This window comes from Salminus brasiliensis, chromosome 7 (assembly GCF_030463535.1).
Source record: "Salminus brasiliensis chromosome 7, fSalBra1.hap2, whole genome shotgun sequence".
Taxonomy (NCBI): Eukaryota; Metazoa; Chordata; class Actinopteri; order Characiformes; family Bryconidae; genus Salminus; species Salminus brasiliensis.
Window position 1 is genome coordinate 7,755,905 of NC_132884.1, and position 12,930 is coordinate 7,768,834.

Below are 12,930 nucleotides of genomic sequence, written 5' to 3' on the forward strand. Positions count from 1 at the left end.
CGGAGTCAATTTCCCCATTGTGGTGACATCTCGAGCATTAATTATTAAGATGGAGTTGTGTATCGATCGAGAACACACCTGCCACTGTAATATGCAGGTTGATATTTCTGAATGGATTAAAAAAAAAGGAGACGGCAGCCTCATTATCAAAGGGCATCGCTGAAACATTTATGACAGGGCTGGGAAGCTGAGCAGACAACAGGCTGGGGAAGGCAATAACAGCTACCTGCACACATACACACACACACACAAACTGCCTAAATGAGACCCCGCAACAGAATGCAGGTTTGTCACAAAGATCCAGGCTCAGTCCTGGAGAAGAGAGCCATTAAAAAGCAGTGGAATTTGCTAATTACATACAGTTAATATGAGGGGATCTACATCAACAGGTACTTCAGTTGAACCCCTTCCTAATATCCTCTATTTTTGCATATTTGTCAAACAAAATTGCTTCCAATTCTTAGAACAATGTCAGTTTTAAATGATATTTTAATTTATGCAACCTCACAACAGGCTGTGTCACCTTTAACACCAACAACCGCTACCAAATGCTTCTTATAACTGAAGAAGAGTCAATCATTCCTTCAGAACTGCCTTACTGGAGGGCTTTCAAGCATGAACTGCTCATTTAAGATCCAGACAAAGATCTCAACATTTCAACAAGGTCAGAGCTGGACTTGCTCATGTGCTTCAGAACATGGATCGATGACCAATTATGCCAACTATGGCAAGTCACCCAGGCCCTAAAGCAGCAAAGCATTCCCACACCATCATACTACCACCACCACCATGGTAGAGTGTGTGTTACTGGTGTTTCTACACACTTCAGCATCGCCGCTAGGTTAAGAGTAGGGCCAAAAATCCAGCAGTGTCACTGATGTGAAGCACCCCAAGATATATGAGTACAAACAGCGGCCTCTTGTGGACCGTCTTTAGCCTGCTGAACTTGAGCGAGTGAATAAGTAAGGTAAAGTACACGGTCCAGGTTGTTATTGCACCTAAACCACGCAACAAAACTCCTAACCAACCTCAGATGTTCCTGGTGAGGCATTTATGGGTGTTTAAATGAATTAAATAATATATATAAATAATTTTGTGCAAAATAATGCCTTATATCCTATCAATTCACATCAAGGGCCCTATTTTAGCACACTGCGCAGCTTGATTTAGGGCGTCAGTGTGTCTTTGCTATCATAACGACGGAAGAAGCGTGCCTTGCATGGCTCAAAACATGGCATGTCCTAACTCTCTAAATTAATAAAGGGTGTGTTTTGGGCGTAACGTGCACTAAATCAATCAGTGTGTCATTTGCCATTACCTTTAAGAACCAGGTGCGGTCTGACTTTGGTGGATTGCTATTTCAGTGGTGTAAAGTGGGGGTGTATGTGCGTTGGGCTGCACGCGTCTGTGGTGACAATTCACTGCCAAGATAGATGATTATCTGCCTGTTGATGTGTACCTAGGTTGTTTTCAGTCAGTGGAGCTCCTGTGTTTTCCGTTGCCAAAACAGCAAGACACCAGAAATTGACCTGAACACACCTCATTTCGAGACCACCACACCCATCAGCGTAGTTATATTCACAAGCACGTGAATATATGGAAGGCGAGGTGTAAGCTAGCAATGAGCATTACAACGCGTCCCTGCGCAGGCTGTAAGAAAGGGCCCCTAGTGTGCTATTGCTGCTGTGACGGAATCTGTGGTCATATTAAATACAGCTTTTACATTTATATGATTATGCTGAACAGTTCTTGTGAGACAAATATGAAAAATCTGCAATCTATCTCTAACTAGAGAAACAGAGCTGACTGAGATGTTTGGCTTTTCTATCCTCCTTTACTTGCTTTACTGTCTGTCCTCTGAGGACAATAATGAGGGTTTGTCTCTTGCATGCTTCATGTGACACATCTGTAGGCTATATAACCTGTAGCCCTGCTGTCCAGTACAGTCCAGCCTTCTGCTTCCACGCCCAACATCACAGCATGGCCACAGGCAAGGTCTTCCTGTCGTCTGCCCAGTTGCCCTCCTTTGCTTTTCCTGTCTCTCTTTCCTGACGTCTGTTTTATTCACAAGGCCAAGCTCTTCCCCCGGAACCCTGGGGCATCTAGCCACCCGCTGGACTGCGAGAGACGGTAGGACACCCTGGCATACGCCACCCATCACTTTGCTGTACATGAAGCTCAGCCCTAAGCTATAGCAGCTAGCTGCCAAAGCATGTGAGTTACAGTGGAGCCGCACTGTACAGCCAGAGCCATGAGACTACTACTACCAACAGCAAGCTAATGACACTCCAACATCAGTGAGGAAATGTTACACCATCAACAAGCTAATGATACAACACTATTAGCAGGCTAACAAGATGCTAAACAACTCAAAATCCAAACAAATGCCACCTCGGCAAGTCCAACAGGATGCAGCTTTTGCTAATCTAGCTAATCCAGGACTGATTCAGGTGGGGGTAGACTGCTATCAGTCTAATCAATCGAACAATCAAGCCACGGCTGTGGCGCTACCTCCAATTAAGAGGGCTGCTTCAAAAAATCAATACCTCCACTCTTTGATGAAGATTCACAAAGCGGTTACTTGTAATGATGAAAGCTCAACCGCTCCCTGGCAAGCCTGCCTGTCTGTCTGCCTGCGGTACTAAACCAAACACACCAGAGGACAAACATAGAGCACACCAGCAGAACCCAGGGTGCCAGAGAGGCCGGGAATAAAATGCATGATAATGTCATGGCAGTAAGAGCCATTTCCATTAGGGCACATAAATCTGGAATCAATGTTTATTATTCTGCCAGGGCACAAATTAAACAGTTATGTGGGAGTCACCGTGTATAGGAACTTTCTCGCATAGCATTCCATGGGAGATTTGACTGGGACATTTTTAAAGGGACTACATTTTGCTGAACTGACACACCATTAAAAACCACATGTTTGAGTGTGATAATTATAAAAGGAGGCTCCAGGTGCTTTTCAATGTGCTTTGTGTAGTACTGAAACAAACGCATGGATGGTGTTGACTTACCTTCCACGTCAGGGCTGAGGTAGTTGCGGACTTCGCTCAGGATGAAGTTGATGTCCTCCTCCATAGGAATGGGATGGGCTGTGACATCAGTGGGTGTGTCAGTTGTCCCAGCGATAGTCATCTTCTCCCAGGGAAGGAAGAAGATGACACGGCCATCGCTGGTGGCGGGGTCCAGCAGCCCCATGTTATCTGGGCTGTAGGGAATTTGGTCAGACTGTTAATAAACTGAATAGTACTACCAGTAAACTGGAGTGTAATGCAATCAATGAACTTCATACAAATGAATCTAGTGTCCTGATACTACACATAAACTGGCCCACTGTATTACAAAAACAAACACCTGGTTCCAAGTACTATCAATACTTCAATGTTTTGTATATCAATTAAGTGGCACCCAGTACCATACACTGTAGTACTTTAAGCTAGTACCCAGTACTGTAAAGAAATTCATGTCTAGTACTGTATACTGAAGCATAGTAACTCACTGTATGAAAGAGTCTTGGTAGTTCACTGGTGTTGTACATTAACTCATGCATAGTACTGTAAATAAACTGGGACCCGGTACTGTTAATAAATTGTGATCTAGTACTGTAAACAAAACCCATGACCAGTACTATAAATAGTCAGAGTGGCCTAGTACTGTAAATAAACTCATGCCTAATACTATAAATAAGATGTGTTTGCACATTTGTGCAAAAATACTGTATGATAAACCCAACCAAGATGATAATAGGAGATCAGCATTCTTGTTTTTGTGTAGTTTAAGGTGGATAGAGGACGGTGAAGGGGTAATGGGATTGATCTAACCTGTAGTATCCGGGGATGACTATGTGAACCCCTGCACTGGGCTGGCAGATTTTGGCAGTTTCCTGGTTGTCCATTTTGCGCAGCGAGTCGGTGAACGGTCCTGTGGCGTTGATGACGCATTTGGCACGAATGTCAAACTCCTGGCCTGCAAGAGCAGCGAGAGAGAAACACACACTGCTGAGCGGACACCTCGGGGAGCGTGTACTGGGACCTGTTAGTGACCTAACATGGCAGGGTTTAAACTGTGTCTCCTAATGTGAGACAGACTGATAGGAATAGTGCACAAGGGAAGGAAAGAAGTGTGTGGCACTGGTAAGGTCACTGAGAGAGGGCTAGTAACAGATGCACCAGCGTGAAAGGCTGACCCTGCTACTCAAAAGTTTGGGGACACCTTGTCTTGTACTGAAATTAGATTTTTCTCAGATATTATGTAAGTAAAAAACATGGACAAAAGTATTGGGACATTTGTTCATTCATTTAAATGTATTAACTCTTGCTTTTGTTGGAAGCAACGGTCTCTACTGTAGAAAGCTTTCTACTACATTTTAGCGCACTGCTGTGAGGATTTGACTGCATTCAGTGACAAGAGCAATAGTAGGGTCAGGATGTTGGATGATTACCACCCCACTTCATCCCAGAAGTATTGGATGGAGCACCATCATTCCAGAGAACACAGATCCACTGCTTCACAGCTCGACGCTTAATGCTCCTCTAGCCCACCCCTGGCATTAGATATGGTGCCAATAGTTTCATGTTTATCTGCTCCTATTCTATTGGTAATACTTCTCGAGAAAAGGTTGAGACAAGCAGTGTGTGTGTGTGCAATTGTACATCTATGCACACCAGCAATGTGTCAACTTGAAGTAGCTGAATGCATTCATTAGAAGGGATGTCCACAAACATTTGGACATATAGTGTATTAATTAAACCTGTAACTAATAAATACATGTATACATGTTGAAATACACAATATTTACTTTATATCTATACTTTATATATATAAAATATCTTTACTAACTGTGGCTGTGCGTGTGTGCTTTACCTGTAATGACGTCTCGGCAGCGGGCACCACTCACTCTCTCCTTTCCCGTGTCTGGGTCAGTCTTCTTCAGCAGCCGGACCACCTCTGTGTAATTGGCAATGGCAGCGCCGTGCCGTGCCGCGGCCAGAGCGATGGCCAGATTCATCCGGGAATCGTTGTGCTGACCTGCAGGAAAACACAGTATGGAGTATTAGCGTAACACACATACACACACATATCTAATCACCTGTGACATTTAAATCTATAGGCTCCTATAGATATATCCTCCTGCATATTTAAGAGCCTTGAATTCTGTGTTACCCCACCTTTTTCAGGTCCATCCCAGCTTTAGAATCATTGGAACAAACCAGTCATAGTTTAGGCATTAGATGCCTCAGTTACTGCTAGAAAACAAAAGCAATGTGACTTTTTCTTACTCTTAGGAGAGACGTGAAGTGACCACATTTCAGTACCACATTTGTGTTTGTAAGTAAAAGAGATGTTAGATTATGATTTACCTTATTATGATATTTTATCTTTAATTGACCTTAACGATAAAATAAATTACAATAAAGAAAGCTTTCGACTTTTTGTCAATTTCATATCTGACAAAAAGTCGAAAGCTTTCTTTATTGTAATTTAATTCAAACTAAAAAAATAAAGTTAAAAAAAATAGGTTTGTCAAATTACTAACTATGCAATTACATATTAACATAGACTGTGCAAAGGTCAGAGACCACCAATTACACAAATGCTGAACTAAACTAAATAGATCAGATGTTTCAGTAAAAAGATTTTTCCATGCATCCAAGTTCAGTCTTATGCCCTATTTGGAGAGGATTCATTTTCCATGGGGAGGTGGGGTAATGTAATTATTACCAGAGTGTCTCAGGGATTTTAGTCCCGTCTAAATGCACCATGTCTGCCATTTTTACGGACTGTGCACTCCAGCAGTTTCTGTCAAACGAGCGGTTAAAATAACCTCAGGCTATACTAATGCTGTGTGAATCAACATATGGGACATTTTCGCAGTTTTTCTAAAGTGTGGAGGTGATACCATAGGTTGTTCAGTTTGTGGCACAATCCAGAAGACAAGCCGAGACCTACATGCGTGGTATGAGCATGTAGCTGCTAATCTTCACATTAGAATTTCATTATTACTGTAAGTGGGTTAGAGGATTAAGAGGGTTATAATCATGTTTTGTGGAGGCGACGGCAGTGCGTAAGTCGAGTAGCCACTCCCAACTCAGTCATTTTTACGCTGAGATTTCTTATCAGTCATGAATTTTACAAACTTCCTGTAATAAAATTACTCAGTAAAGCCACTACAGCACTACAGTACTCCACCTCCCTATGTATAAACCAAGAAGAAACATTTTCCGCTTCTCAACATCCATGCAATCTGCAATCCCCATACACCTGTGCATTTTTTCCGGTCTGAAGCGAGAGTTTGATTTTGGCCTTAGAGCTTTAAGGGTTGTTTATCTGATGAGGTCAGTTTTGGTGGTCACCAGGTCTTCCTTGCAGTCCAGTTGTTAGGGAGCTCTCTGGAGTTTTCTCTGCATCTTTGAATTCTTTTTCTGAACTGTTTGGGAAATTCATATTTTGTCTTTTGACTTTTCCCTTCATTAAGCAAGTGGATTATCTTACACCTGATCTTCTCAGACACGTCTCCTGAGAAATGAATAACTTAATGCACTTAATGGCTGTTTTGACTGGAAATGGGATAAATGTAAGGGCGCTTGGCTCTGTATGTAGGTCAGTTTAAGGAGTACAGCAAAGTGACAGTGATATCACACATTGTAAGAAATTTCATCTGGCCATGGTCAACTAGATCCAGAAAGTTGTGCCAGCGTGCAGGACACAGGACAGCGAGGTCTGTGTTGTGTGAGAGTGTGCTACCGCAGGGCTGGGCTACTCACAGAAGCATGTCTAATGCTAACACATGCTCAGGGCAACTCCAGCAAACAATAAAGTAATAACACAGCCGAGGAGCCCCCTTTAAAGGGCAAATTTTCGATTGAGTGAAGAGACCAGCGTGCTCTGTTAGAGATCCCATGAACCTTTGCTGTTCGTAACCAAGTGCTCCTTGCAGCTACTTGACGGAAGAAGGCTGTAAGAACTGTGGCGTTAAAACCATCTCAGCTGTTAGTGAAAGTGTTTAACTTAAAGAGGTCTATTATGAGCTCTGGCTGTCTGACTGTTGACTTTACTGGGACTGTACTACTTCTAGGACTGTAACGATGTACTGAAACATTCATGATATTGCCATGCAAAGCACTGAGGTGGTGCAGTTGGTAACCACGGAGTAGGGTTCAATTTCCCCAGCTGGATCAGCACACCACCCTGCACCAATAAGAGTCCCTAGGCAAGACTCCTAAGATTACAGTTCCCTACCTGTGTTACATGGTTCCAATGCAATTCACTCTGAGTAAGAGTATCAGCCAAATTGTAAGCCGTAAATGTAAGATCATGTAACTTTACAACCACTGACGTGAATATCACTGATTATCTGGTTGCAATGGCTCCTTTAGGGGTGGGATATATTAGGCAGCAACTGAACGCTCACTTCTTAAAGTTGATGTGTGTGTTGGAAGCAGTAAAACGTTCACTGACAACAGGGCCATGGGCGCCTGAGGCTCACTGATGCTCACTAATGAATTGCTCACACAGTGAATTAGGAATTATTTGGTAACTCCTTTGTTTGTGGCATCCCATAAGGTACTATTCTAGGACCAATGCAAGTGATGTAAGGTGTGACAGTGATGTAGTTTTCAGAGGTACAAACTGAAGTGTGTATGTAAACGTTTAAGGGGTAAAAGTAACCAGATTTGATTCAAGCATTTGTAATTATGGCCTATACTGTGAAAGACAAAGTGAAAGCCTTGCACTACATACTACCTCATTATGTTACAGGACCTATTGCACTAACCTGTACTGTTTTTAACATAGTATGCACATTTTACTGCACAACCCTACTTCCCACTACTGTCTCAGTCCTTGCTTTATTTATTTACACTTTCTCTGTCTGCACTGTCTGCATTGTGTTGTACTGTCTGCATGCACTTGTCCTGTGTTGCACTGTGCTGTGTTGCACCATGGTCCTGGAGGAACGTTGTTTCGTTTCACTGTGTACTCTGTGTATAGCTGAAATGACAATAAAGCCTCTTGACTTGACCTGACTTGACTACTGACCAGCCATAACATTAGCACCACGGACAGGTAAAGTGAAAAAACATTGATCATCTTCATCTACAGAGGCATCTGTCAGTGGGGGGATATATTAGGCAGCGAATGAACAGTCAGTTCCTGAAGGTGATGTGTTAAAAGCAAGAAAAATGTGAAATGTGAAAAACTGTGATGGCTAGACGACTTGGTCACAACTCCAAACCGCCAGACGGGTCTTTTTCGAAGTTTTTCTGGTCAGTACCTACCAAAAGTGCTTCAAGAAAGGACAACCGGTGAAACCGGCGACAGGGTCATGGGCACCTAAGACCCATTGATGCAATCCATGGAGGCCCCACCTCACAACTTACAGACCTTGAAGGATCTGCTGCTAACGTCCCCGGTGTCAGACACCACAGGACACTTTCAGAGGTCTTGTGCCTTGTGTCTTATGCCTCGAATGGTCATATCTGCTGTGGCGCCACAAGCTGACCTACTCAGTATTAGGCATATTGGTCTATTCATTCTGAAATATTTACATTTTTATTTTTTAATGTGGAGCTGTAAGTGTGACGTGTGTAAGTGTGACTTCGAGGGGTTATAATACTTTACTAGCAGATATTTTTTGGTACTGGTCAACCAAATGAGTTAAACAGTCCAAACCAGCACTGCGGTGAAATGCTTGGCCGAAGCTACTGCACACTGCGACAGTCAGAGACTAAAGTCTTTATGTTCCAGCTCTCCAGAGGCCAGAGGAAACAAACAACAATGAGAAACGCCTGCAAATCCATCCTTGATTCCAATCACAACAGGAACAAGCACGGGAAGATAAAGGAGTTTATCAAATGAGATTAAACAAAATAAATTATCAAAAAAAATATACATTATCTACAGAAGAATGACATATACCAGATTAGCAAAGGTCTGTCAGGAGACTGCACTGGGAAGTGATGTTTAGGAGCGAGAAAAAAGAGAGGGAGAGCGAGAGAGATATTAAGACAAAGCAATGGAGGGATCGGATGAGCGATGGTGAGAGAGGAAAGAGTGTGAGAGAAAGAGAAGTAGGACCATGAAGAATGAAGGAGAGAGAGAGAGTGAAAGATTGAGAGAGAGAGGAGGTGAGGGAGAAATAGAGGGAGGCAAATAGCGGCAGGCAGAGCGCGATCTCCAGCGGAGAAGGTCAGGTTTGGAAATGTCACGGCCGTGATTGTTCCAGATTGAATAATTGGAGAGAAAAGCCGGCTGACAACCCAGAGGAAAGAGGGAAGGGGGAGGCAGGGGGGGCGGAAACGGTGAATACGGGGAGACAAACGAATAAAACGCATCTCTAAACTGTCATTACACTGTTCCTGTTTCAGGACTTAAACACACACACACACATACACACACACACACACACACACACACACACACATATATATATATATACAGGTGCTTCTCACTGAGTCCTAGCATAGCTTAACCCTCCCAGGTTCCCATGGCTTGGTTTATTTCTCACTCGCTGGTCATTATTGTTTTTTTTTTCAACTATTTCTTTGCAGAACTGGGTCAGATAAGCTGGTTTATCAATAAATGTGCTCGGCTCTACAATCTGTCAGAACCGTGTTTTGTGGAGACGTTCCTGAAGGTTTGGTTGGTCACATAAAAGTGGGACTGGAGCTGCTTTCAAAAGTTGAGGAAGCTTCCTTTTTCCTTTGCTTTCCATGGTTCTACCTTAACTGGGAGCCATGTGGATCGACATGCTACTCAAATCCGCCAGTACATTTATTGAGGCCACAGACTACATGAAAGCACACACACTTAGGTGCTACACAGGGTTTTCTGAGGGATGCCCAAGACCACTTTGAATTCCATAACAAACCATTTATAAAAAGAGATGTTCAGATGAAGAACCTTTTAAAGGTTTAATGAGCTTTGAAAAGGTTCTAAAGGTTCTAAAAGGTCATGTCTCTTTCACAACAAAGCTTCCGTATGGAAACAAATATGGTTCTTCGTAAGTTACTGGCTCCAAGAACTCTGTGTAGCACCTTTATTTTTAAGGCCACAGGAGCTTTGTTCAACTGTTCCAGTGCAGCCAGTGACTTCAGCCCTCATTAAATGGAGCGCTGCCAGCTCTGAAGAGCTACAGCCCTGCACAGCTAGCAGAGCGCTGTCAAACCTGCTCTAATTAGAGCTAATAAAGCTGGAAATACTCCCGTCATACTCGCGCACCATGAATGACTCTTGTCTCGCGCTGCATGTAGCAACCGCGTCGCATCGTCTTGGGGAATTCACACATAACCGCTCGGAGGTCTGGCCAAAAGTTTTTGAAAACTTTGAATGTACAACATGTAGGATATTTGGGGAGATATGCAGTAACTGCCCTCGCTTGCTCTATTTGGATGGTAGGACGGCCCTCCCTCTCCCCCATCACTCAATGCAATGCTAAGGTCTGTTAATGTTAGCTTAATGTTGTTGAAATGTCCAGTGACAATGTATTAGTGATTGGTTTCACACATCTTGAAGACAGCATGTCCCAACTTACAGTACATGGCCATGTGGGACCTGTATGGGTAGCCTATCCAGGACCAGAACGTTTTGTCCTCGGGTTCCATGTGGACCCCAAATACAGATGCCCACCAGCGTCCGAGATTCTGTGATTACGCTTGGTCCCCATCTGGGCTGTACACTGCACATGGGTCTGGATTAAGGTGGGTTGTAACAAAGTATGTACAAACCACTAGACCTTTTACAGGTAAACTCACACTTACTACTGAGACCCATAGACCCATAAAGTTTATCATGAATGTATATCAAATTGACTTTAATAACCCATTATACATTATATGAGAAAGCATGGATATATCGAAGTACAGCAATATTATGTTTTTAAATTCTGCAGCGTCTTGCTCACAATATCACAATATATTGTATTATACTGAATCGAGATCCATGAATATCAAGGTTCTTGCCAATACACGTCTCTATAATACATAACCTAAAGCATACATAATTCAAAATGGATTTAAGTGCATCTGTGAGCAATTCTACCATGAATAATGGACTACTGCTCATATATCTATGTAATTACATATAAATTAATGTAATTGTAAAATGTAATATGACTGGCAAGAATAGCAAAATCCCACGAATAACTGCAGACTTCAGAGCATTAAAGACGACTCTGCAAAGTGTCACAGTGTTGATAAACTGCGGCAGGTTGGCGGACGGAGCATGCGGGCATCTCCTTGGCTTACTCTCCCCCACGGGCTGACTCGATGTGACAGATCGCTGCTCAGATAGCCGCCGTATTCCCTCCGCAAATATGCTGGCCTTACACTTGCAGAGGAAACGCGTGTAGCAGCCCAGGCCAAATGCGGCCTGACAGAAAGGCCTCGCAGGAAGGGACTGGGGGGGAGGAGGGGATTTTAGCTGCCATGGAGGAGACCTTGAATAAAGGGGACAGGCTCTAGACACTCTGATTAACCAGTAGCATATGGAAGCTTTGCCTAGTGGCGGCCAGAGGCACACACACAGACACACACACACACTACAGCCAACAGAGACGCAAGCACTGAGACTAGTGGGGCATAAATGGCCAGTGGCATTTCCCCCAGCAAAGATTATGTGAGGCGGCTCTCATTGTTGTCAGCTGCGTATACAGTCCTCACAGGAGGCAAATTAAAGCGAGAGTTCAGCAAATAATCAGAATTACACTTGCTCAAATGGTGTCACTCAGCCGACACAGCTTGTGTGGGGTCTGAGGTATGCTTATTTGCGTTGCACTGGAGCTCTGAGGCGAAGTGAAGTGAACCATTTGGAATTAAGCACTTTTTAAGCACAAATGCACAATGCTATGTTTAGAGGGAAAAGAACACTGCACATCAACTCCGAAACCTCATCCTAACTGTAAAGCATGGTGGAGGGAGCACCATGGTTTGGGGCTGCTTTGCCGCATGAGGGCCAGGACACCTTGCGATCACTGAAGAGACAACACAATTCAAAGCGTATCAACACCTTTTACAGTCGAATGTGAGGGCAGCAGTCTATGACCTCAAGCTGAATGTTTATTGGGTGATGCAACAAGGCAATGATTCAAAGCACACAAGTAAACCAACAAAATAGTTAAAAACAGAAGAAGACTTAACTCTAAGTCCTCACTGGCATGACTTGGAAAAAGCTGTGCACACATAGCATCCTAGTTGCTAGTTCTGACAAATTAAAACACATTTGCAGGTCCAAAATTCCCCACTTAGCATTAACCTGTATTTTCATCTACAGGTTGTTAAAGTCACTTTACTCTACTTACTTTTTCTAGCCTGCACTGTGGATGTTTACTCATTTACTCATCTAATGTGCTTAATAAAAGACATGAACACTACAACTGTTGGTATGTTTAGTTAGACCTACAGTCTAACTAAAGTTAGACGAGGGATCCGGGCTTGAGTTCTGTCACTATATTGAGACACATACTCAACCATTGTTTCCTCCGAAATTAAGGGTATTAAAAAAGAGTTAATTTTGCGTTTGTTGGAGTAACTGTCTCTACTATCCAGGGAAAAAATACAATTACAAAACTACTTTGGAGCATTGCTGTCAGGATTTTGATTCATTTGATTTGCATTCAGAAACAAAAGCATTAGTGAGGATGATCACCACCCCACCTTATCCCAAAAGTACTGAATGGAGAACCAACCATCATTCCAGAGAACACAGTTCCACTGCTCTACAGCTCAATGCTGGGGGGCTTTATACCCCCCTAAGCCACACATGGCATTAGGTATGGTGCCAAGTGGTTTATGTTTATCTACTCCAGAGAGTCCTATTATATTGACAGTACTTCACTACAGGGATTATACAAGTTGTGTGTGTGCATTTGCACATCTGTGTCAGCCATGGGTGCATCTAAAAGTAGCATTCATCAGTGTAAGTAGG

General features: G+C 43.1%; 1 protein-coding gene across 1 annotated transcript in view; it reads right to left on the minus strand.

Annotated features, from left to right (window-relative positions):
• gpd2 (glycerol-3-phosphate dehydrogenase 2 (mitochondrial)) overlaps positions 1 to 12,930 on the minus strand; it is a 47,345-nt gene that overhangs the window by 13,919 nt on the left and 20,496 nt on the right. Inside the window, exons 7-9 of the mRNA XM_072683661.1 lie at positions 4,873 to 5,037; positions 3,831 to 3,975; positions 3,024 to 3,217 (exon numbers count right to left, since the gene is read on the minus strand). Coding sequence (XP_072539762.1) covers positions 3,024 to 3,217; positions 3,831 to 3,975; positions 4,873 to 5,037 — 504 coding nt within the window. The remainder of the gene's footprint in view (positions 1 to 3,023; positions 3,218 to 3,830; positions 3,976 to 4,872; positions 5,038 to 12,930) is intronic.